Here is a 22,062-nt window from a genome sequence, read left to right as displayed (position 1 = left end):
ACACAAGACCCAATCTACCATCATGAGTCAAAGGAGGACACAACTACCAGTGACATCAGAATATCAGTTTTTCTGGCACAGCCTCCCATCTATTTCCCTTCACCAACACTCCCTCCACCCCAGCCAGGGAAATCCCTATTGTTTGCCCTCATCTCTAACTCAGCTGTAAGGCGGTTAGGAGCCGCTGGCAGAATCAATGGAATCGACCAGGGGGGGGCCGGCGAGGGATTTTCCTGTGCTTAACTACTGATCACGGCTAAGTGGAAATCCTATAAACACGAGCGGAAATCAATGGAGGCTGCTTAGCGGCTGGGGGAGAGGGGCAGCCCACAGATTGCATCTGACGGATGAAGGAAAGGAGGTGAGCAGGGAGGAGGTAGTAGTGGGGTAGGTGAGAGAGAAGGCAGAGGAAGTGAAGATGGCAGAAAGCCTGAGAGAGAGCAAGGAGGAAGGCTGGGGAATTTAAGGGTGGTCATTATAAGTCCCACATTCTTTCCCCAGGCCCCAAACAGATGACACCTACTCATCACACATCACAAGCTGTTTAATTCTCTGTGGCTTCAGAGCCCTGTTCGTCATTCTTCCCAGTGGTCTTTTCTAATAGGCGCTGGTAGTCCTCAGGCCTGAAGCGCTTCAGGTATACAATCAACTTGCCAGGTGTCTGTTCCTGCTCTGACACACCTATAAGCAAAAAGGTAAAGAGGTAAACAAGGTCCTATGGGAACTTAGGAAAGCATGAGAAATCCAATAGTTTTAGACTAGGTTCCATTTCCTGAGCCACACAGTCATCATGCCCTGAAGTTCTTTTCTAGATAGCATAAGCCCCTGAGCCCTAACCTCAACCTTCGACCCTCCAGGTGCTCTCATGAACCACATAAAATAGCCCCAATTAACTCCTGTGACTTCCTTTTCTCTGGTTTTTGGAGTCAGGTTAAGACACAGGCCATTTTGGTTGGCAGTTCTTGCAAGTTCCAGCTGCCAGAGACAGACAAATCTATGTAAAGGTAAATATAATCTTTCTCCTACCCAATAGATGAGAAAGGCCTTATAATAACTGACTCATTTCAGTTATTGCTTCTGTCCCCTTATAAAGAGTAAAGCCTTTCTAGAGAAGGCCAGAGCTCATTGGCTTGGCAATGAAGCAGGACCACAAACACACACACATATGTAAACCAAGGAATGAAGAATAGCCCAATAGAAAGGCAGAAGGACCATGGCTATGGACAGAGAACTACCAGAAACAGGCTCACACTACATAGAGCAAGGGAGGTGTATAGTCTCTACTAGACACTGGCTGAGAACAAAGACTATATATGCTTCTTTGTATGCCCCATAGTTGTACATCAGGTTTATATCTGTGCAAATGAAAGAAAGGAATAGGGGACCAAGAATGCATGTCCTACCAAGGGGTAGTAAGCTAGACAGGAGGGCAGAATCCTTAGTGAAAGGTTTTCTAATAAAAGAAAGGCCCTTTAGTGCCTTCTTACCAGCACAGGTCTCCCTCACAGTAACAAGGACAATATAGCTGATAGTACAGTTCAGCATTTCTCAAACTAATCTGGCCTCAGCACTCTTGGATTTGAACTATATCCACAGAGATATGAGATCACTTAGTCCCAACCTCCTTCATTTTACAGATAAAGTCATAGGCCCAGAAGGTAAATCTGGAGTCTGCCTCTTCCCACCACATCACACCACTTTCCTTAAGAGACCCAGGTCTTTTTTCTAAGCTGAGGCTGTTTCTGCTACATACACTGGCATGAGCTTTATCTGGTTCAATCCACACAACTTTGAGCAAGTTCTCTCTAGGCCTCACTTTCCTTTTTCTTAAAAAAGGCAAACACAAAAACAACCCTAAACCTCTTACCTTCTGTCTCAGAATCAATTATTTTTTTTTTAAACCCTTACCTTCCGTCTTGGAGTCTTGTGTATTGGCTCCAAGGCAGAAGAGTGGTAAGGGCTAGGCAATGGGGGTTAAGTGACTTGCCCAGGGTCACACAGCTGGGAAGTGTCTGAGGCCAGATTTGAACCTAGGACCTCCCGTCTCTAGGTCTGGCTTTCAATCCACTGAGCTACCCAGCTGCCCCCCAGAATCAATTCTAAGACAGAAGAGTGATAGGGGCTAGGCAACTGGGGTTAAGTGACTTGCCCAGAGTTACACAGCTAAGATGTGTTGGTGGTCAAATTTGACCCTACACCTCCCATTTTCAGGCCCAGCACTGTCCACTGTACTACCTAGTTGCCCCAATCAACTTTAAATTTTTTTGGTCACAGAACTCTGTAACTTGAAATGTCAACTGAACCTATAAATGATTCTATAAATAGGACTAGACAACCCCTAGGATAAAGGAAGAAGTTGGTGGAATTATAGAGCAAAATAAGCCTTTTTTTCATGCCCAGAAATGGCCATATATATATTTGATACATATATGTTTAAAGATATATTACTAGAAGGGCATTACCAAGATAACACTATAGTACTCATGTCCCATGGAATACCAGTATTCTATAATATGTAATATGGAAAATGATGACATAGAAATCGGCTTTGGATAAAAAGTAGCTAGGAGTAGAGGCAGCAACTGGATGTGGTAATGAAGGCCTTGCACTTGGGAACAGAGAAGCAGGATTGAAAAAGAGAAAATAAGGTTGGGAAACTTAAGGTGAGGTGAAAGAGGGACAGGATAGGGATCTGGAGATAGTCAAGGAGGAATGTATGCCCAAAAAAGTATAGCGAACATGTGAGTCTGACAGAAAACTGAAAATTCCAAGGAAGGAGATGAGAGACAGATCCAAGCAGAGCTCCTAATCAATGGAGCAGGAGAAGGGAAGGATTAGATAAACACCTCCATTTTAGACAGGACAGGGATTTTCCCCAGGGGTCACAGAAGTAGTGCCAGAGGGAGGTAAAAAAGAAAACAAAGTTGAGTGTCTGCCACCTCACCAAGCAAAGAGCTGAGACTGTGGATCTTCTCCAGCGCTTCTGGTACCTCAGCCTCTTCTCGAACTAAGGCCTCCACTTCGCCCACAGCATAGCCGAAGTCTGCTGTGTCTAGATCTACTGTAAGTGGCTCTTCTTCATCACCAGCTCCAGAGAGGGCCAGCTTCCAGACGCTCCGATCTGTTACATAACTGGCTACTTCTTGCAGCTTCAGCTGCCCTAGCATGTCAGAAACCGTCTCAATGCCCAGTTCTCCAGACCCCAGCTGCTCACACAACCGAGCTGCTATGGCGGCCTCTGCGGTGAGCTCCACGTACTTAGTGTGGGAGCCAGGGCTGCCTCCTGCTCCAGGGCACTTGAGCTCCCATCCATTCCCTTCACGATACCGGAGCCAGTGGTCAGCTTTCATGAGGGTGAGCTCTGGAGTGTCATAGTAGCTATCACGGAAAGAAATCTGGCTCTCCTGAGTGCCACCCAATTCCTTCAACCGATCCTCAATTCCTGGCCTTGGGACAAATTTTTGTTCCACCTCAATCCAAGGATGTGTCATGCTGCCTGTAGTCAATGAGTCAGTTAAGAAACATTTATTTAGTTTATACTATCTGTAAGGGAAAGAAATCAAGAGGCAGCACAGCCTGGTTCAGAGTGCTGAACTGAGAGGCAGGAAGACCCGGGTTTATAGCCTGGTTTTGATCCTAGCTTTGTGATTTAGGCACATCACTTAATCTCTGAACCTGGCCTTCTCTCTAAAACAATGCTTTTTTTTAAACCATACCTTCTTAGAATCTTAGTATCAGAGCCATAAGGGCTAGGCGATTAGGGTTAAATGACTTGCCCAGGGTCCCATATTTGAACCTAGGTCTTCCCATCTCTAGGCCTAGCTCTATCCACTAAGTCATCCCCAAATCACAGCTTTTTATTTACTTATTTACTCAGGCTACAATGATTTGGCTCCATCCTCAAGTATTATGCACATCAGTGGCTCCTCAACCAAAAGACTCCAGTCAACCTTCCCCTCTTCTTCCAGCTTCAATCTAAGGGAGGCCCAGTTTTTAAGGCAGTTCCACACCTAAAAAAGGAAATTATTCCTCAGGCTAGAGTACAAAATTGTTTCTCAAGCAAAATGTTAAGTCACTTGATGATGTGGGTTTTATGTCCATGTGACCTAGCACAGTTTCTAGCACACAGTGAGCTGATAGCATTTTATGTTTTTTAACAGGTGAAACATAAAAATTCTTTCCATAAAGGTGATACTTCACCTTTATATAGTTCTTTTTTAAAAAAAATAATCCTCACAATTCAGTGTACTAACCCGTTGGAATATTATCCCCAATTTACAGATGAGAAAACTGAGGCCCAAATTAAAAATGAAACTGGATAGGGGGCTGGGAGTCCTCTCCCCGCATTGGCTCCACCCTTCTCCCCTGGCCTACGTTAGAGAAACAGATTTATTGATGTCACAGCCAGGGTCTCCCCCTGGCCACCACCCCCGAAGCTCCGCCCGCCCGGCAGGCCCGGAGGGGGCAGGACAGAACTTCCCCGCGATGCATGATGGGAGCTTACCACCACCCCACCCTCCGGCCTCCCGGGTCTCGGGGCCCGGCCTCACCCTCGCGCCTCTGGCCCTGGATCCAGCTCCAGCGGCCATATTAGTTCCTGGCTGGGATGGTGTATCCTGCAGGCCGGGTCTGGTAGGCCTGCGGGCTTGCGAAGAGGGCCGAGTCTCCGACCGTGGGCCGAAAGCGAGAGGCCAAAGCCCCGCACTCCACCCCTCGTACCCACTCGGGTCTCGGGGCGGGCTAGGGTCACTGGGCCTCAGGCGGAGCCGGGGAGCAGTTGAGCCAGGAGCATTGTGGGAAATGTAGTTCGACTGAGGCGCTCCCTCTGCCCTTCTTCTCCTATTCCCCCCCACCTCGCCCACACCATCCCGCCTCCCTGTCACCATGGTGACGGGAAAACTGCAATTAGGGCCAGTGGGGCTTCGACTTAATACTGGGCTGGGCGGCTGGCGGTGGGGGAAAGAAGAGGGAATGGACAGGGGGGGAAACTGGGGTGGGTAAGGAAAAGATGAGGCGAGGTCCCAACTTTCTTAGTCTAGAAAGATATGTAAGGCCACTCCTAAATCCTCCCAGGCACTTCCCTGGGTCTGATTAAGGACTGAAGAATAAAAGATTGATTACCCCCCCCCCCCCCCATTTCTGGTTGTAAATGGACTTGAAATAAAAGGGCATAAGAAAAACATAACGATGATATGGCGCTTTAAAGATGTCAAAAATGCTTTACATATTTTCATTCTCCTTTGATACACCACCTCCAAATTGGGTAGTACCAGTGTTATTATCCCCATTTTACAGATGAGGAAACTGAGGCCTTGAGTGTCACTAACCTGAAGTTACAGGGTTAATGGCAAAGTAACTTGAATCCAGCTCTTCTGATCCCAAAGGAATACTGGTTTAGGGAAGGGAGTATGGTCTTGTGAAAATAATAGAGGATCAGGATGACTTAATTGTACAGGGTAGTGTCTGTCCTAGAAGTATTAGTGCAGTTTTGAACTTTAATGTTTCTGACCCACTGAGATGATAAGTTCCTTATTGAGATGTGGCTTTTCAAGCCTACCTATATTTTCGAGCTTCAGGAAAAATGGGCTTCCTAAGGATCTGAAGGGTGAGAAGTGTCTTGAGATTGAGAGGAGCCACTCTTCATCTCCTCAGTTCTTATTCCGTTTCCAGACCAGCTTAGGTGGTCATTGAGGGGAGTTGTATGAAAACTGGGTTTCAAGGGTAGCCTCTCGAAAAGTAGCACCTTTCTCCCTTTTCCAGACTATTTTCAGCTCTACTTTTTCTTTGTCAACCCTGCTGGTTCTTAAGCAGTGAGAGAAAAACAAGGTATGACTCTCAAGCCACAAACCTAACCTGAAACTCCCATTATTAGCTTCTTCTTGAATTACTTTTGTCCTGCAAAGAGGACATGTTTTCCCTGTGTTTGAATATCACTACCTAGTTATGATCTCATGAACTTTAGTGTTTCTCCTGAGGGGAGCAGAGGACTTGGGAATCCTAGTTATAGAACATTCTATTTAGGAGACAATTCTGGCTAAAGGCAAAACAAAAGGAATTGAATCTTACCTCTCATAATGTTTGAATGAAAAAGGCAAGCACAAGAGAAAGGTCATTTAGGCACTTATACCCTAAAAAGGGGGACATTGGTTAGACTGGAATGAGAAAGGTGGTAGTGTCATGGGAGCTGGATTTAAAATGTTAGCCTTATAAATTGGGAGCAAATCACTTAATCTTTGAATTGTGTTTTCTCATCTGTCCAAAGGGACTCATACCCAATTCTAGGGCTATTTGGTAGAAAAATGAGTTTATGTATGCAAAGTGCTGCATAACGTTACCGATAGTTGTTATATCTAGTTAGAAGAGGGCAAAAAGGAGGGAGCAGGGAGGGAGAGATAGGCCCGGAGCAGTTCTGGAGGCGTAGAAGAAAGCAGGAGCTGATAAAATGTTTACGGTTTCTGTAGGCTAGAGAAGAGGAACAGAGAGTAAGCAATCTGAGCCCCTAAGGTATTTGACTTGTGTATGGACCCTGGATATGCGGGAGACTGCGGTCGCCTGGTAATAGGGTACGGGGCTGAGGCAGCACAGCGGTAGCAGGAGCAATACCATAAAGAAGCCCTCTCCACAGTTTGCAGATGTTTGCACCGCCAGCCCCCAGCGCCGGGTACTACAGTGACGTCCCCGCTCGGGGTGGGGGCGATTCGAACTACATCTCCCATCATGCAGCGGCAGGAGGACGGCTGCACCTGCTCAGTGGGGCAACCCCAGGCGCCTGGGTATTGATTATTCCATTGTGTTGGGACGCCACGGTTCTAGCCAGTGAATGAGGCGGAGGAGTGAGGGAGTGGAGAAGGAGGAGGAGGAGGAGGAGGAGGGCGAGGAGGAGGAGGAGGAGGAGGGCGAGGAGGAGGAGGCAGGGAGCGAGTACCCAGGGTGAATCAATGGAAACCCCCACACGAAGCCGGGAAAACACTTCAGCCGCTGCCAAATAGCATTGATTATTTTGTTTCCCTTCCCTCACCGTCGTGCGTTTATTTATTTGTTTGTTTGTTTATTTATTTATTTATCCCCCCCCCTCTGCCCCCGACGCCCCGGAGCGAGCCCTGGAGGGAGGGAGGAGGAGGAGGAGGGAAAAAAAGAGGACTCAACATCGGAGAAGTCTCTTGCCAGAGCCGCCCCCTCCCTCTCCCCCTCCCCGCCTCGCGCTCTCAGCGGCCGCGATTCGACTGCCGTCTCTGCTTCCAGCTGAGGTGTAAGTGCATCGATTTCCGATGCTGCCGGGGTTTTTTTTCCCTCTCGCTCTCGTGCTCGCTCGCTCGCGCTCTCGCTCGCTCTCTTCTTTCCTGCCCTGCTCCCTGGCAGCGCAAGACCGAAGGGAGAGAGGCGCGCCGAGACCGACCGACGGCCAGCGGGCCAGCCGGGAGCGGAGGGACGGGGAAGACGGGGAGAGAGCGGGCGAGCGAGCCCGTCCTCGGGGGGAGAGCGGGGGCCGTGGGGGCAGCTCCGGTGGGGGAAGCGGGCGGCGGCGGGAGAGGAGGAGGAGGAGGAGGGAGAGAGAGGGACGAAGGGCTGGAAGAGGAAGCACAGCTGGAGAGAGGGAGGAGGTCATGAAAGCAGGGACTGGCGGGGAGATAGGGCGCGGGGGAGACCCCCAGAGGAATGAATGCCCGGCAGCCCGGCAGTCACCCCACGACAGCCGGGCGGGGGGCTGGGGACGCGAGCTGTCAGGGGCAAAGAGGGACTGAGCATCTCCGACGTGGGCACCGGGCCGGCAGCGGCGGCGGGGGAGGAGGGGCGGCCGGGGCTGCCTGCCTGCGGCAGGAGAGTGGGGACGGGCTGCCTTCGTTTCCGGATCTGAAGTTAGCTCTCTATATATGTAGATGTATATAGATGTATATATTTGGAAAGAGTCTGGAGGAGAGGGGAGAGGAGGCAGCGGCACTGGTCAAGGTGAAGGAGGGCTGTCCAGTAGCTTCCCATCTCCTTCCATTTATCTCTGCCTCTCTCTGTGTGCTCCTGTCTTTTTCTCCGTATTTGTCCTTGTTTCCGTGCCCCTGCAAATGCATTTTCCTATCTCTCTGTCCCAGTCGGTCAGTGTAAATCTATGACCCTCATGGGTTTCCCTGTTTCTTCACCTTATAGCCCACTTCTCACCTCTCTATCCCTCAGTCTGTCCCTGTCTGCTCTGGCCCCCAGGATCCATCTAAATGACGTCCCGGTGGTCAGGCGGTATCCCTTCTTCGCTGTCTCTTGTCACTGCTTTTGCCAGGTCTGATTGTTCCTGCCCTCCTAGGTCTGGTGCCCTGCTGTCCCCGAGAATATATAACCCTCTGTCCCCTTCACTAGGTCCCTTTCTCTACTTCTTTTGGTCAACCGTGGATGTGGTAACTTGCTTTTGGAATGGAATTGGGAGACTGGGAAGAAAGGGGAAATGGGGTGGTGGTAAAGGATATAGCTGGTGCTCCCTGTTGCCAATGTGCTCACCCTTAATAGTATTTGCCTGGATATTTCCACCACCTCCACAGCCCTCCCAGGGAGGGAGTGGAGTGGGTACAGGAAGAAAGGTCTTCTCTGTGTTGTTGGCTTTTGCCTTTTCATATGTTGCACTTCCTTCACAGCATCCTGACACCTATTCTCATCTTTCATCATTTTCTACCTCCAAACTTCTTCACTTTTCCCTTCTCTCCACTTTGGTTTTACTCTTCTGCTTATTTCTGTCACTTTATATTCTACTTTTGTTTCATCCCCTTTTCCCAACTCATTCTCCCCTTTTGGTTCTCTTCCCATTCTTACTCTCCACCTTTGTTCCCTTCAGCCTACCCCCTTTTTCCACCCATTCTCCCTGGTTCTTCATTCCTTTCTTCTCTCATTTTTGTTCCCTTAAAGCATTTTTAACCGCAGTATCAGAGAGTGATAAAGAATCATGATTTCATAAAGGGCGGGATGGATGATAAAGAATAAAGCAATAAATGGGCTAAGAAGGTTGTAATTGGATTGTGAGGATCTTTAATCCCCCACATCTTGCCCAGGTCATCATATAGGCTGATGGTCAATTCTGTGTTTGTGGGGTGACATCCCCCAGTAGTTTGAACCCCCTTCTTGTCACACCTCCTCTTTTCCTTCTGTGTTTCAGACTCTGTCTGTCTTGTGAGTCATGATACATTTCAGTGGCCTTTTCCTCACATTCCTGTTCATCTTCTCCCTGGGCCCAAAGAACATTCTTTCATTGCTGCTGTTACCATATTTGGCTTGAGCACCAATTCTTGACTAGGCACAGTATTCATAAGTGAGATGAAAGCTAGCCTGTGCAAAGGCCCAAGAGACAAGGAAGTTCAACCTAAGGGAAAGAAAACAGGCCACGGGGGCTTAGGAGTTTGCTTTGGTTTCAGTCCATCACTGTTTCTAGGCCTGTCATAAAGCTGGATAAGGCAAGAGAGAAAATCAGAGATAAACTGAATTAGAGAGGTGAGATAAACAGAAGGGGGGGGGGACAAAGGGGAAAACACAATTGGGTAAAGAAATGTGTTGCATGGGGATCATGGAGAGAAAAAGTATACAGAGCAGGGAAGGAATGAAAGAGTATGAGAATAAAATGGGATAAGAAGACATTTAGAGAGTAAAAGAAAAGTATTAAAAACAGGGGTACCTATATAGAGGCCAGCAGGAAAAACAAGATGAAATGTTGAGATGAACAAAATGAACTAGACAAAAATAATGATAGTCTAATCATGACATCTATTTGCAAATACTTTAAGGTTTCCAAAATTCTGGGTGTATGTTATCTCATTTAATTCTCACTATAACCCTGAGAGGTAGGTACTTAAAATAATATCTCCATATTACATAAAGAAACTGAGGTTGAGGTTAAGTGAATTATTGTCCACACTCACAGCTAGTGAGTAAGGGAAGTAGGATTTGAATTAAGTTCTCTCCTAATTCCAGATAATACATTTCATCCTCTATACCATGCAGCCCCTCTATGTGCTAGAGAGCAGTATAAAGAATAAGAATGCCTGAGAAAAGGAAGTATGGTAGAAAGGATCATAGTGATTCAGAAATAAAGGAAGAGGGGAGAAAAGTCAAAAGAGAATGAATAATTCAAGGAGTCAAGTACTGCTGGAGCCCCAAGTATGTACCAGGTACAAAGCATGATCTATGCAAAAAGACAGGCATAGGAGAGGCTATTTGGGAGAATGATGTGGTGCTGAGAGAGATGGAGGACCAGAAGTTAGCAAGAGGGCAAAGGCAGCTGTAAACAATTTGGACCTCATCCCATTGACACAATCACCCTTATAACAGCAAAAACCTTTGTCATTCCAAATTTCAAGAGAGCATAGAAATGGTGGGAAAGCAGGCTTCCCAATTCCTCTAGCTGTCAAAAACTCAAATCATCTTAGTCCTCTAAGAACTAGAGACCCCAAGCCTCTGATGTCATAAATTGCTGGTGTTGCCTTGGTAACTTGACAGGGTTCCCCCTCTGTGATGTCACAGACAGCTGGTGTTACCTTGAGAACCATACAGGAAACACTGCTTAGTAGCTATAGCTGAAGTCTGGGGACCAGATCCAAATGGGATCTGTAGGACTTTCAAGTCTGATAGCTTGGTGTCTGACCTCACTTTACTAAGGTCTATTCTCTGAACCCAGAACAAGGCCCTGTTTATTGAATTCCAGCGCTGTATGAGATTTGATGAAAACAAGCAAAAGCAATGAGTAGTGAGGAATTGGTGATTAGAAGGCAATAAGGTATGGGCAAGCAGAGGAGGGAAAGGAAGTGCTAAGGAAATTAGGAGAAGGATAAATCAGATTTAGAACTGGAGGGAGTCACTGGAAATGCAGAAAAGAGGTAGCTCACAAGAGCAGAAGGGAGAGAGGATTGGGTTGAGTTGGAGATCTGAGCTAAGGGGATGGAGAGAAGGGAGGAATTCTGAAATGTATACACAGTATAATGTAATGGGAGAAGAATAGAGACTGATTTGGAGTAAGTCATTTGTAAGGATAAAAACAAGAAAGAGAAGGGGCAAGAAGGGGTTTCACTTGTCTCCTTTCCCTTCACAAATTTCCATAAGGTGGAGAAGTTGGAAGATATAGGACAAGGAGAGGATTGGAGAAAGTTACAATCGTATATAAATGAGAGCTTAAACTGAAGGGGGAGAGAGAAAGAGGATCTGAAGGAGAAACGATAGAATAGGATCAGGACCTTTTAAGGCCTTCTCTGAACCAAGCAGAGATGGAAGAGCTTCTGAAGAAATTTTTGGGAAATTTGCCGGAGTGAAGAGTGGTAGAGACTGAGAAGGATAGAGAAGGGAATTAGTTGGGGAAAGATTATTAGATCCCTGGTTGACTGAGACTAGCTTGCAAGGAAAGTCAGTATGTGGGAACTAGAAACAGCACCCTCAAAAGCTCTCCCCTACAAATCACAAAAATCACAGTCTTCTAGACAGATGCCCCCACATACACAGTTGGTTACAAATAAAGTATTCATAATTCAACTGCAAGTCCACCTCTAATCTCCCCACCCCCAATCAGGTGAATGATGGGAAAGTCAGTATTTCCAGAGATCAAGAGGCTGAATGTGGCACAGATTACTTGTCTCCTGTAAAGAACAAATATAGGCAATGGATGTTTATAGATGTTTAGTTCACCATTGTGGATGAAGCCAAAGATATCTAGGAAGAGGAGGGGAGGGGAAAGAAATACACTCAGAGCAAAATCTGCAAAAGGAGATCCAGGGAACAGAAGAGAGAGAGGGAAGAAATGCACCAAGAAAGAAATAATAGGAACCCAGTTTAGTTGAGAAGAATGAGGAAGATAGCTGAGTAGGGTAGGAATTCTAGGAAAGATGGCACTAAAAACCCCAGAAAAGTTTTGGCTATAATTTGACTAGCTAGGGCAAGCTGGGAGTATTATGGTCAGAGGAACAGCCAGTTTATCAAGAAAGTAAGCCATGGGGACAGTGGCTGAGGGATTGTGGAGGCTGCACATGCTGTCAGCCACCACTGTGGACTTGGGCAGCTCATATTTTGCAGCAGGCGACAGGCTGTCGACACGGCGGTCCTTTACCTCACCGTTAGAAACTCATTTCATTGATTTTTCCATCTTTCTTCTCTGGCTCTTCATATTAAACTAAGCCATCCCACCACCCACTTGCCCTGAGCCCCCTGCCTCCCCAAAGAAGCCTGGAAATCCGCTATCCTACCTTTCTTCATTCCTGACCCTCACCTTTACTGTCAGAGAGGTGGAGTTAAGATTTAGAAATGTTCTCCCCATTCACATATGCTTTCTCTCAGCCCATCAGCTTTGATGGGCTTCAGTAGAGGATAAAGGGAAGCTCACCTCCATCGCGTAATGTCTGCCTTGTCTGCTCTGACTTCTCTGACGGAGAAAAGATGGAAGGAAGGGGGCCTTCCTATACATTGACACAAGTAGAATTGTGTGAATGACAAAGCCTAGATTTGTGTCTGTGAATAAGTTTGTATAGGCTTTATGCAGCTTTTGTCCTATGTGCACATTGCATATGTGTGTAAAAGGTATTTGGCATGGGATTTGACAGCTATTTTCTATAAACACAACGTGGAATATAATATATGTATCTATATGTAACATGGCTATGTGTGTGGCGCATTTATGTGCACAATATACAATGAAGTAGTTTGTGTGTGAATGCTGTATTGCTTACATGGGCGATTAATCTATTCCCTTTTTCAAAAAATCACAACCCTCCTCTTGAGCCGACTAAATGAAGGTTATCTGAGGCCATCATTAGCTTCAGAATGGAGAGGAATTAGGAGTCAGGGTGGGGAGAGTTGGATTGGGTATCCCAGCAGAATTGGGTTGACTGCCATCTCCACCCTGAAATTCCTCTCTTATTCTGCCCAGTTGGTCCCCCCTCATCTTGATTCTGGTGTCCAGGTCCCTGCTCTGGCCTGTCAGTTTCTGTCTGGCCTCAATGATTCTATTTCTCTGAAGTACAGACTCTTATTGGTTTTATATATATATATATATATATGTATATATATATATATATATATTTGTATTGGGTCTCTTCATCACAGACTCTATAGCACTATGAGATTTGCTTGTCTCCCTTTCTCTCTCTGGTGGTGCTGATCTTTGTCTAGCTCTGATTCTGTCTGGGTTGCCAGGGACGAACCTTGTGTCATCCTCTGACCTCCACCCTCCACCATGTTCCTGTAAGGATTGCCTAACAGTTATTGCAACAGCAAAAACCTTGGGGTTCAAGGAAGAGGGAGTGGACTGGAGCTTTGGAAAGGAGAAACAGAATATGGCAGACAAAGGATGAGAGAGGAATTAAGAAATGGAATAATCATATATTTGTATTGTGTTTTATTGTTTACAAAGCTCTTTCACATACACTATGTGAAACAACAACCTAGGGAGATAAGGCTGAGATGGAAGGAAGGAGAAACAAACTGGATGTGGCAGAGACTGAGGTGATAGAACAGAGAGAGCATGGAATAGAAGGATGGATGGGACCAAAAGAAATGACTCAATTGTGATGGAAAAGAAAGGAGTAAGAATCCAGAAGGAAGAGGGATGGAGATAGATTAGGAATATTGGTACCTCGGGAAGCAGAAGAAAGCCTGGAGGGAGGAGGGAGAGGATGGGGAGGGGTGGCCCAGAGGCTGGGGACCAGCCCTCCCCCCCGCCAACCCCCAGTGTCAATCCCAGGTTCAAGCCTTGCTGGGTTTGACCCTTGTGGGAGGAACTGAAGTGGCAAATTAATGACGATAATGAAGTCACTGCTCCTTGTTTGTCTTTGCTAGTTTCCCCTTGAGATTTGTCCTCTGGCCAGACTAGGCAAAAGAGGGAGGGGGGGAGGAATGGAGGGAAAGAAGGGGGAAGGATGGACTTGGATAAAGGAAAGGGGAGCCGGGGGGATGGAGAAGAAGAGCGAGAAGCACCTGGAGGAAAGAGAGGAAGAGGCAGTGGGGGGAGGGAGCCAGGCAGCCGAAAGGGAAAGTGGGGCTGAGAAATGGAGGGAGGAGGAACGAGGGAGCAGAGAAATGGCGAGCCAGAGGGAAAGAATGTGGCCCGGGGAGGAGGGGCCGCCGAGCCTGGGGGCGGGGCTCCAGCTCCAGCTCTAATGGCTGTGAAATGAGGTGAGCTCCATTAGGGGCCGCGGCTGCGAGAGTGTAACGAGATCACACTCATTAGGGCCCGGCCCATCCCAGTAATTACATCCACCCCCAACACACCCACACCAGGCTACACACAGCCACACACATGGTGCGCACCCGCCGCACCTTGGCAACACAAGGACAAGGCAGAGAAATGCAAGGACACGCACATTCTTAAGTCCCCGAGCCGGCAGGGACAGCCTCCGTAACGACGCGGAGGATTCCCAGGCGACATCCAAGTGCCCCGTGACACGCAGTACACAGAGACGCAGACGCCCCTGGATGTGGCCCTACCACAGTAATGAAACTTCCCCCCTGTGGACTCAGCCGTGTGGGGAGACACAGACACCTCCGGCCATCCAATCCCCAGTCCAATTCCACCCACCCCAGCCACACAAAGGCTCTGAAGCACCTTCATCCCTCGAGATGGAATGCCTCGAGCAATTTCAAGCAAGAAGAAAAATATGAGGACAACTTAGCGGTGACCCAACCAGGGGAAGAGACTCCAAGACCTGGGAACTCGCTAACAAACACCTTCCCGGGTCCATGGCCTTAGCGTACACAACTATTTTCAAAATAAGGACAGGGAAAATGCATAGAATGCTTTGACTTAAGTTATTCAAATGTTATGTTCTAAAGCATAGCAGTATGCAGACGTTGCCTGACTGTTCAAGGGAACATTCCAACGTGTCAGTTTCCCCATACTGCTGGTCCTCAAGCGCAGGAGGTACAGGGCTGGACTGGTGCAACCAGCATCTCTGTGCCATGGGGGAAACAGTCCTGAAGGCCCCTCTACACATCCCAAGGCGACCCTATGTGTGTTCCTGTAGACACACTAAACCACCCTACCCTGTATGTAGTCTCTAAGTAACAGTAGCTACAATTATGCATGAGCAGAAACATGGACAACCAAATCTCACTTGAACATACATACTTCCCAAATATGAGGAGGAACCCCTGCTCATATCAATCCTCAGTATACTCTTGTAAACACTGATATACCAATGTGCATGGCTGCATCTCAACCAACTAATAGGTTTCAGTCCTCAGCTTTCAATCTTGTTCTCCTATCTCCAACCAACTTCATGGTCCCACCCTTCCTTCCTTCCTTCCTTCCTTCCTTCCTTCCTTCCTTCCTTCCTTCCTTCCTTCCTTCCTTCCTTCCTTCCTTCCTTCCTTCCTTCCTTCCTTCCTTCCTTCCTTCCTTCCTTCCTTCCTTCCTTCCTTCCTTCCTTCTCTTCCTTCTCTTCCTTCCTTCCTTCCTTCTCTTCCTTCTCTTCTTTCTCTTCCTTCTCTTCCTCCCTCCCCTCCCATCCTTCCTTCCCTCCCTCCCCTCCCATCCTTCCTTCCCTCCTTCCCTCCCTTCCTTCCTTCCCTCCCTCCCTCCTTCCCTCCCTTCCTTCGTTCTTTCCTTCCTTCCTTCCCTCCCTCCCTCCCTCCCTCTCCCCTTACCTTCTGTCTTAACATCAATTCTAAACCAAAGTGGCAATGGCCAGGTAATTAGGAATAAGTGACTTGCCCAGCTACCACCTTATATTTTGCAGATCAGGAAACAAACTCAGTGATATAAGTTTCTTGTCCAAGGTCATACAGGATTCCAGTAGAAGTCCTCTAATTCCAAGCCTCCAGATTCAGCTGTCTTTCCTAGGGCACATTTGGTTCTTTCCAACCCCAAGATCCTTGGACTTGAGGACTGAGATTCCAGGCAAGGAAAGTGGAGTTAGACTGATGGATAGGATGTATGCAAAACACTGTATTATACTATGAAAGGGTGGGGGTGAGAGTAAAATCATAGGAGCTAGGCCTTAAGAGGGGACCTCAGAGATAATGTAGTTTAGCCCCTCATTTTACAGAAGAGGAAATTGAGGACAGGAGGAGATGAAGTGACTTGGCTTAAAGGACCATGCTGGTGATAAGGGGCAGAGTTATGAACCAAGTCAGTTCTGTGATACCAATCCAGTGTCCTTTCCTGCTATATCAAATTGTCTCATTTAAGGAAGAGAAAGAGAAGACAAAAATCCTTGCCCTTAAAGAGTTTATAATCTAGATCCTTGCCTCTCACACAGACCTTCACACTTTTCTCATTTCTTATTCATTTCTTGTTATAAGTTCTTATATTATTCTTATTATTATTCTCTTTCTTGGTGTTCACAAATTAGTTGGAAAGAGAAACTGGGAAATAAGAGGGAATGAATGTACCTATGGAGGAGATTAATTCCTGGGTGAATGAAGGAAGAGAATAAGAAATGTAGATGAGTAAAAGGCAGAGGTGGTAGAGGAGATGCCAGCTAAGAGTTTGAGGAAATTTTTGTAGGCAAATAAATGTTAAGCAAATGAGTCAGGATCTCATAAAGGAGCTAATGAATGCAATGACTAGAGCCTGGATATGGGAAGAGCTTGTCGGAAATGGAGAGCCAGCAATCTGCATCCCCTTCAGTGGGAAGTTTTCTTTGTGGCCACTAGGGAACAGCCCCATCTCTTTTCCTGAGAGAGGGGTGGGTTTGAAGGACTCTTCCCAAGGGGAGCCATTAGACACCCCACTGTGTGTGTGTTTGTGTTGGGGGTCGTAGGAGTGTCTTGTATCTGGGGGCTCCTGGATTGTTCTGGGGTCGGACTTTTTCTAGCTCCTCCTCAGTAAATGGTGACATTTCTTCCTCTCATCATGCCTATTCTTTCTCCTTTTATTGTTTCTGGGTTTTTCTATGCCTTTCGACATCCTACCTTTTAGCTAGCTTGTCTCTCTGATTCTTAGCATTCCTCTGTCCAAGGATGTCGTTCCAAATTGTCAGCTATCTGTTTTGGTATCTCCTAGGACCTGAGTCTTCTTCCTAATGTCTGTCTATCTCAAGGACCCTCTGGGTTCTGTTTCAGTGACTGTATATGTTTCTCTGATGCCCTGGGTCTATCTGTATTTTAAAGTTTCAGTGACTGTGTCTTTTTCTCCCTAGAACAGGGAGTATCTCTTACTGATTCTTATTGTGTCCTCTGTTCCTATTTCCAGAATAAGGCATCAGGAGTTGCAAATTATTTTCTAGCTATTTACTGGAGAAGGTGCCATTTGCCTCCTGCCTCCCTCTAGGGAATGGCATTTGCTGCAGCTTAGTGACTATGAGAGGTGGAATGGGGAAGAGACCCTGGCAAGTAAATTATATACTTCTTGCCCATGTCTCTGGATTCTCATACCTAGCTTCCTTGCCCAAGAAATAACAAGGAACCCACAAATAGGAAGAAATCGACAAAGCTACTTTCTAAGGGGATTATTCCATCTATCCCCATATCTTTCCTTTTCCCTGGTGGGAGAAGGAAGGTGGATATAGGGGACATGGAAGGATCTGGGTGGAATGAGAGAGAGGCTTTGAGAAAGCTCTGGAGTATGAGGGGCTTTGAGCAACTGGAAATTTCTCTAACTAAATCAGATATCCACCGCTCCCTCAATTCTCTCCATCCTTCCCTCTGCTCCAGGTCTCCCTCCTCCCATCCCCCTCTGTGGCAGCAGCCGTGTAATTTAAAGCTCTCTCTGTCGCCTCTAATGTGATCCTCTCGTTTTATTGACTCTCTCTGCCGTCTGTGGCGCCCCTTCACATCAATCTCCTCTCTAATCATCCCACTGCCACAGCCTTCTCGGTCTTCCTTTGCCCCCTCTCTCCCATTGGTCCTCCAAAGGCACTCACTCCTCTCTTCCACCCATTCCTTTCACCCAGGACACTCCCATCCACCGACTCCTGGCCTTACTGCCTAAGGCTTCCTCATCTCTGTTATTTCTGCACTCTCCATCCCACAACTCCAACTGAGACTGAGTGCTGAGGCCTTCAAAGAGTCACCTTGTCCCTGCAGGTACAGCCCAAGGTATGCCCCAGAGTGGAGAGGAGAAGCCCTTATGATGCAGGAAGTAAGGGAAGAATTCCAGAAAGACCAGCCTGGAACAATATGAAAGAAATTGAGTATGAGGTCCGCCATCTCTCTAATTTGCATCTCCTCCAAAAAGACATCCATTGGGAGGTTGAGACAGAATGGATGGCACAGAAAAGGAAGAGGAGGAAAGGAAGCGATGAAAAATCATGGCTCTTCCTGAGGTTTGGTTGGAAGAAGATGCAGATAAGGAGAGAACCCCAGGGAAGAGAAGGGGAGGAGGAGGGGACTAGGAAGGTGAAGGGGGGGTGCACAGAGGCAGAGATGAATTTGCAATTGAAATTATTCCCAAGGGAGGAGGAGGGATAGAGAAGAGATTTGCAATTTTAAACAGCTTGCCTGCCAACCCATTGCCCCTTTGGCCTCCATTTCACCCAGAAGCCAGACCAAGAGATTAGGAGTCCTTGAGCCAAGATGGGGAGCCCCTGCTTCCTTTTCCATTCCCTAGAGTCACTGAGAACATCAGTAGGGTCTGTGGCCCACTGGATGGTACTGGGAACCTGTTCTGCTATCTCTTCTTGGGTAGAGCCCACCTGTGTGCTGGGTGAAGCTGGAAAAAGCCCGGGTGGACTTTCTAGGTTGGCAAATGTATTTTGATCCCCTGTCCTGGAGGAGTTCTATAAAAAAGAGAACTTCTCCAACTTGGTAGACTCTTTCCCCCAATCTACCAGTTACCTTGGGAACAGTCTTAACCTCCCCCCATAACCTTCCTTTCTCAGGTGCTTATTTGCATATTCATTAACATGCTAATCTAGTCCCACTTGGAACTCCTTAATGTCCCTGCAGTCATGCCTGGCTACCTGCCCTTCTTCCCCCCAGGAGAGAAGCCAAAAAAAAAAAGAGGATGGCCCACTGTCTACCGGAGATTGCACTTAGAATCTCATCCCCAGGCTAGGAGTTGAAGAGGAAGCTTAGAAGCGTTCAAAGGATGGAAAGAACCCTCATAGTTCATCTTCTTACCATCGTCTTCATTCTGGACCATATCTGGATATGTGCCATCTCTGGCTTCACTGTGCATGTTGAAGGTTCAGGAGTTCTGAATCACCAAGTATCTAGAATTGGAGAAAGTTAAGATAGAACTTTGGAAATGTTGAGAACATAAGGGGATGCTTTGAAGGAAGCTTAAGATCAGAGGGTATTTTGGTGCAATGTTAAAAAAAATTTGCCCTATTGGTGAACTTGTGACAAGGTAGAAGGAATACTGGATCTGATTATGTCCTAATACTTTGCTGATTATGTCCTAAATATCTCCCTTTCTGGGCCTGGGCTGTGGGGGCCATCACCGAAGAGATCAGACATTTTAGATTGTCATTCTTTAATAAGTGATATGCCAAGAAAAGATCTCTCTCTCTCTCTCTTTTCTAGAGATCAGAGGTAGCTAAAGCCTGGAGCTGGTGAGCTTTTGACTTGGAGTAGAGTGAGTTTCTGCCATTAATTCTCAGGATCAGGAGTGGCTTTCACAAGCCCCGGGGAGAAAAAGATGATAGTAGTTTGGTTACCAATGGAAATCAGCCCATGTTCTATCTTTGGCAAGTAGTCCATAGGTTGCCAAACCCAGGTTTGTTGTAGAATGGTCCAGCCTGAGGAGATGAGCGCTAGATAATGTAAAATACACTGAGACTTTTTCTAAAAAATAAGATCTAAAATACACCTGGATATGCATCTTCCCCCTTCCATATTAACCCCTGTTCTCTCATCTTTTCTTTTGACATCTTGTCCCTCACCAAAACCCGTCTTCATCTCTCTTATCTTTCAGGGTGCTGGCTGTCACGCTGAGATGACCCCCCAGTGCTCCTCCGTCTGCCATGGCCACCCTTAACTCTCTTTCCACTGCTAGCAACACCTCTACCCCTGGGCATAATGCCCCGTCCCCGCCTCAGGACCCTTCCTCTGGCACATCCTTCGAATCTGCCACCAAAGATCCCCCCACTGCTGCCACAACTGACAGCATGAGGCCCTCAGAGCCTGGGGGGCACCAGCTTGAGCCAGGCTGTGGCCTAGTCCCACCAAAGGAGACCAGGGAGCATCCACTGGAGCCAGGCTGTGGCCTCATCCCACCAAAGGAGCTTGGAGCAGAGGTGGAGGAGGAGGATAAAATACAGGAGGAAGAAGCGGGGCCCCCTCCCCAAGACCTGAGTGCCCACTTGCTCTTCACCGAAGATGGTGCCGCCTATCTCTTGGCTGAACTGCCTCTCTCTGGCAACAGTGAGCTCCTGCTACCAAAGGGCTTCCCCTGGGGTGAGTCAGGGACTGAGGAAGAGTCCGGCCTGCCCCTCCGAGTCTGCCCGTCCTCCACTCACCTCAATGTCCTCCACATCCAACACGGTTTTGACCGAATTCAAGGCTTTAGCTCTTCTGACCAAATTCTGCCCCGTAATACCTCAGCGCCCCCTCTGGCCGCCTGCAAGGGAGGGGATGGAGCCTTCCGGAGCTACCGGCCAGCCCCACTCCCACCCAGAGATCCCAAAGATGGCCCCATAGGGAGTGGGGACATAGACCACAGGGAGCTCTTCTGGCTCTGCTTGCTGTGCCGCCTGGGGTTCGGTGGGCCCGAGGCTTTTGTGGCTCACGCTCAGTCTCATGGGGTGAAGCTGGCTGCAGTTCAGCACCAGAGCCTGCCAAGCTGCCCAGCTGTAATACAAGAGGGGAAAGAGGGGTCTGCAGTGCTTGTCAGTTTTCTGGAACCAAAAATATCTCCCGGCCCCCTGCCCATGGCACCCCTCAGCAATGGTGCAGTGGGTGGAATGGTGAATGTAGCCCAGGATACGGACAGTACCCCTGAGGTGGGAAACCAGGGCCCTCCTCTGCCCCTTGAGGAAGACATGGCCCCCAGCCCACCTTCTCCACCCGCCACCCCAACTGCCTGGGACCCCAACCCAACCCAAGCCAAAGAATTGCCAGTGGCAGCGGGTGAGGCAGGGCCAGATTGGTTCCCTGAGGGGCAAGAGGAGGATGGGGGACTTTGCCCCCCTCTCAACCAAAGTTCACCCTCCCCCAAAGATGGGGGCGCTCTCCCGGCCCAGGCGGACTCACCCGAAGACCCCAACGACCCACCCCGGCCCTACCGGCTGGCTGATGACTACGCCCCAGCCCCACCAGCCTTCCAGGGCCTCAGTCTCTCCAGCCACATGTCCTTGCTGCACTCTCGAAACTCCTGCAAGACACTCAAATGTCCCAAATGCAACTGGCACTATAAGTACCAGCAGACCCTCGATGTTCACATGAGGGAGAAACACCCAGAGAACAACAGTCACTGCAGCTACTGCAGTGCAGGAGGGGCACACCCCCGGCTGGCGAGGGGCGAGAGTTACAACTGTGGCTACAAGCCCTATCGCTGCGAGGTCTGCAACTACTCCACCACCACCAAGGGGAACCTCAGCATCCACATGCAGTCTGACAAGCACTTGGCCAACCTCCAGGGCTTTCAGGCCGGGCCAGGGGGGCAGGGAAGCCCCACCGAGGCAGCACTTCCAGCCCCACCTGGGGAAAAGGAGCCCAAGGCCAAGTCTTCCTGGCAATGCAAGGTGTGCAGCTACGAAACCAACATCTCTAGGAACCTTCGCATCCACATGACCTCAGAGAAGCACATGCAGAACGTTCTGCTGCTGCATCAGGGGCTGCCTCTGGGGCTGCCTCCTGGGCTGGTGGGCCCGGGCCCACCCCCACCTCCTGGAGCGGCCTCTGCCAACCCACCTGAGCTGTTCCCGTACTATGGGCCACAGGGCCTGGGCCAGCCGTCGGCCCCCTTGCCTGGCCCGGGGCTGAGACCTGACAAGCCCCTGGAGGCCCAGCTGCTCCTCAATGGCTTCCATCACCTGGGGCCTCCCACCCGGAAATACCCCACTCCTGGTAAGACTCCCCTTTGGTTCCCCACCCCTTCTGATGTTTCTATCTCTTCTACTCTCCCCTACTTGAATCTTCTTCCCTAGGAACCTCCTGTCCCTTCCTTCTCTTCCCAGTGCCATCTTCCCTTTTTCTGGTGTCACTTTCCATCTCCCATCCGCCTAACCTCCTGCC

The 22,062-nt window shown here is 48.4% G+C and overlaps 2 protein-coding genes and 1 long non-coding RNA gene across 9 annotated transcripts in view; 1 reads left to right on the top strand and 2 right to left on the bottom strand.

The window, feature by feature from the left end:
- Positions 1-526: 526 nt before the first annotated feature.
- Positions 527-20,468, bottom strand: THTPA (thiamine triphosphatase). 3 transcript variants are annotated; one of them, XM_056810083.1, is made up of 4 exons: positions 20,346-20,468; positions 19,006-19,097; positions 2,945-3,496; positions 527-681 (listed from the first exon to the last, which is right to left on the bottom strand). In XM_056810083.1, the coding sequence occupies exons 2-4, from the start codon at positions 19,061-19,063 to the stop codon at positions 545-547; spliced, it is 747 nt and encodes a 248-aa protein (XP_056666061.1). In that variant the 5' UTR covers positions 19,064-19,097; positions 20,346-20,468; the 3' UTR covers positions 527-544. The 3 variants fall into 3 exon arrangements, with proteins under 3 accessions (XP_056666061.1, XP_007479901.1, XP_007479902.1); XM_007479839.3 differs by lacking the exons at positions 19,006-19,097; positions 20,346-20,468 and adding exons at positions 3,874-4,010; positions 4,551-4,843; XM_007479840.3 differs by lacking the exons at positions 19,006-19,097; positions 20,346-20,468 and adding an exon at positions 3,866-4,006.
- The window catches only part of ZFHX2 (zinc finger homeobox 2), a 29,102-nt gene continuing 13,807 nt past the window's right edge, over positions 6,768-22,062 (top strand). The window contains exons 1-2 of one of the 5 annotated variants that reach the window (XM_007479841.3): positions 6,768-7,249; positions 19,802-21,894. In XM_007479841.3, coding sequence (XP_007479903.1) covers positions 19,851-21,894 — 2,044 coding nt within the window. In that variant the 5' untranslated portion in view covers positions 6,768-7,249; positions 19,802-19,850. Of the gene's footprint in view, positions 7,250-15,602; positions 21,895-22,062 lie in introns of those variants that run through there. The other 4 variants (XM_001369379.4, XM_056810078.1, XM_056810077.1 and 1 more) reach the window with 4 other exon arrangements.
- Positions 8,981-10,411, bottom strand: LOC130456260 (uncharacterized). The gene is made up of 2 exons (XR_008914855.1): positions 10,304-10,411; positions 8,981-9,334 (listed from the first exon to the last, which is right to left on the bottom strand). It is a non-coding gene; the product is annotated as an uncharacterized LOC130456260 (long non-coding RNA).

The sequence above is a fragment of the Monodelphis domestica genome, chromosome 1 (genome assembly GCF_027887165.1).
Source record: "Monodelphis domestica isolate mMonDom1 chromosome 1, mMonDom1.pri, whole genome shotgun sequence".
NCBI lineage: Eukaryota > Metazoa > Chordata > Mammalia > Didelphimorphia > Didelphidae > Monodelphis > Monodelphis domestica.
Note: the sequence above shows the minus strand (reverse complement) of the source record. Positions and strands in the feature narration are given on the sequence as shown.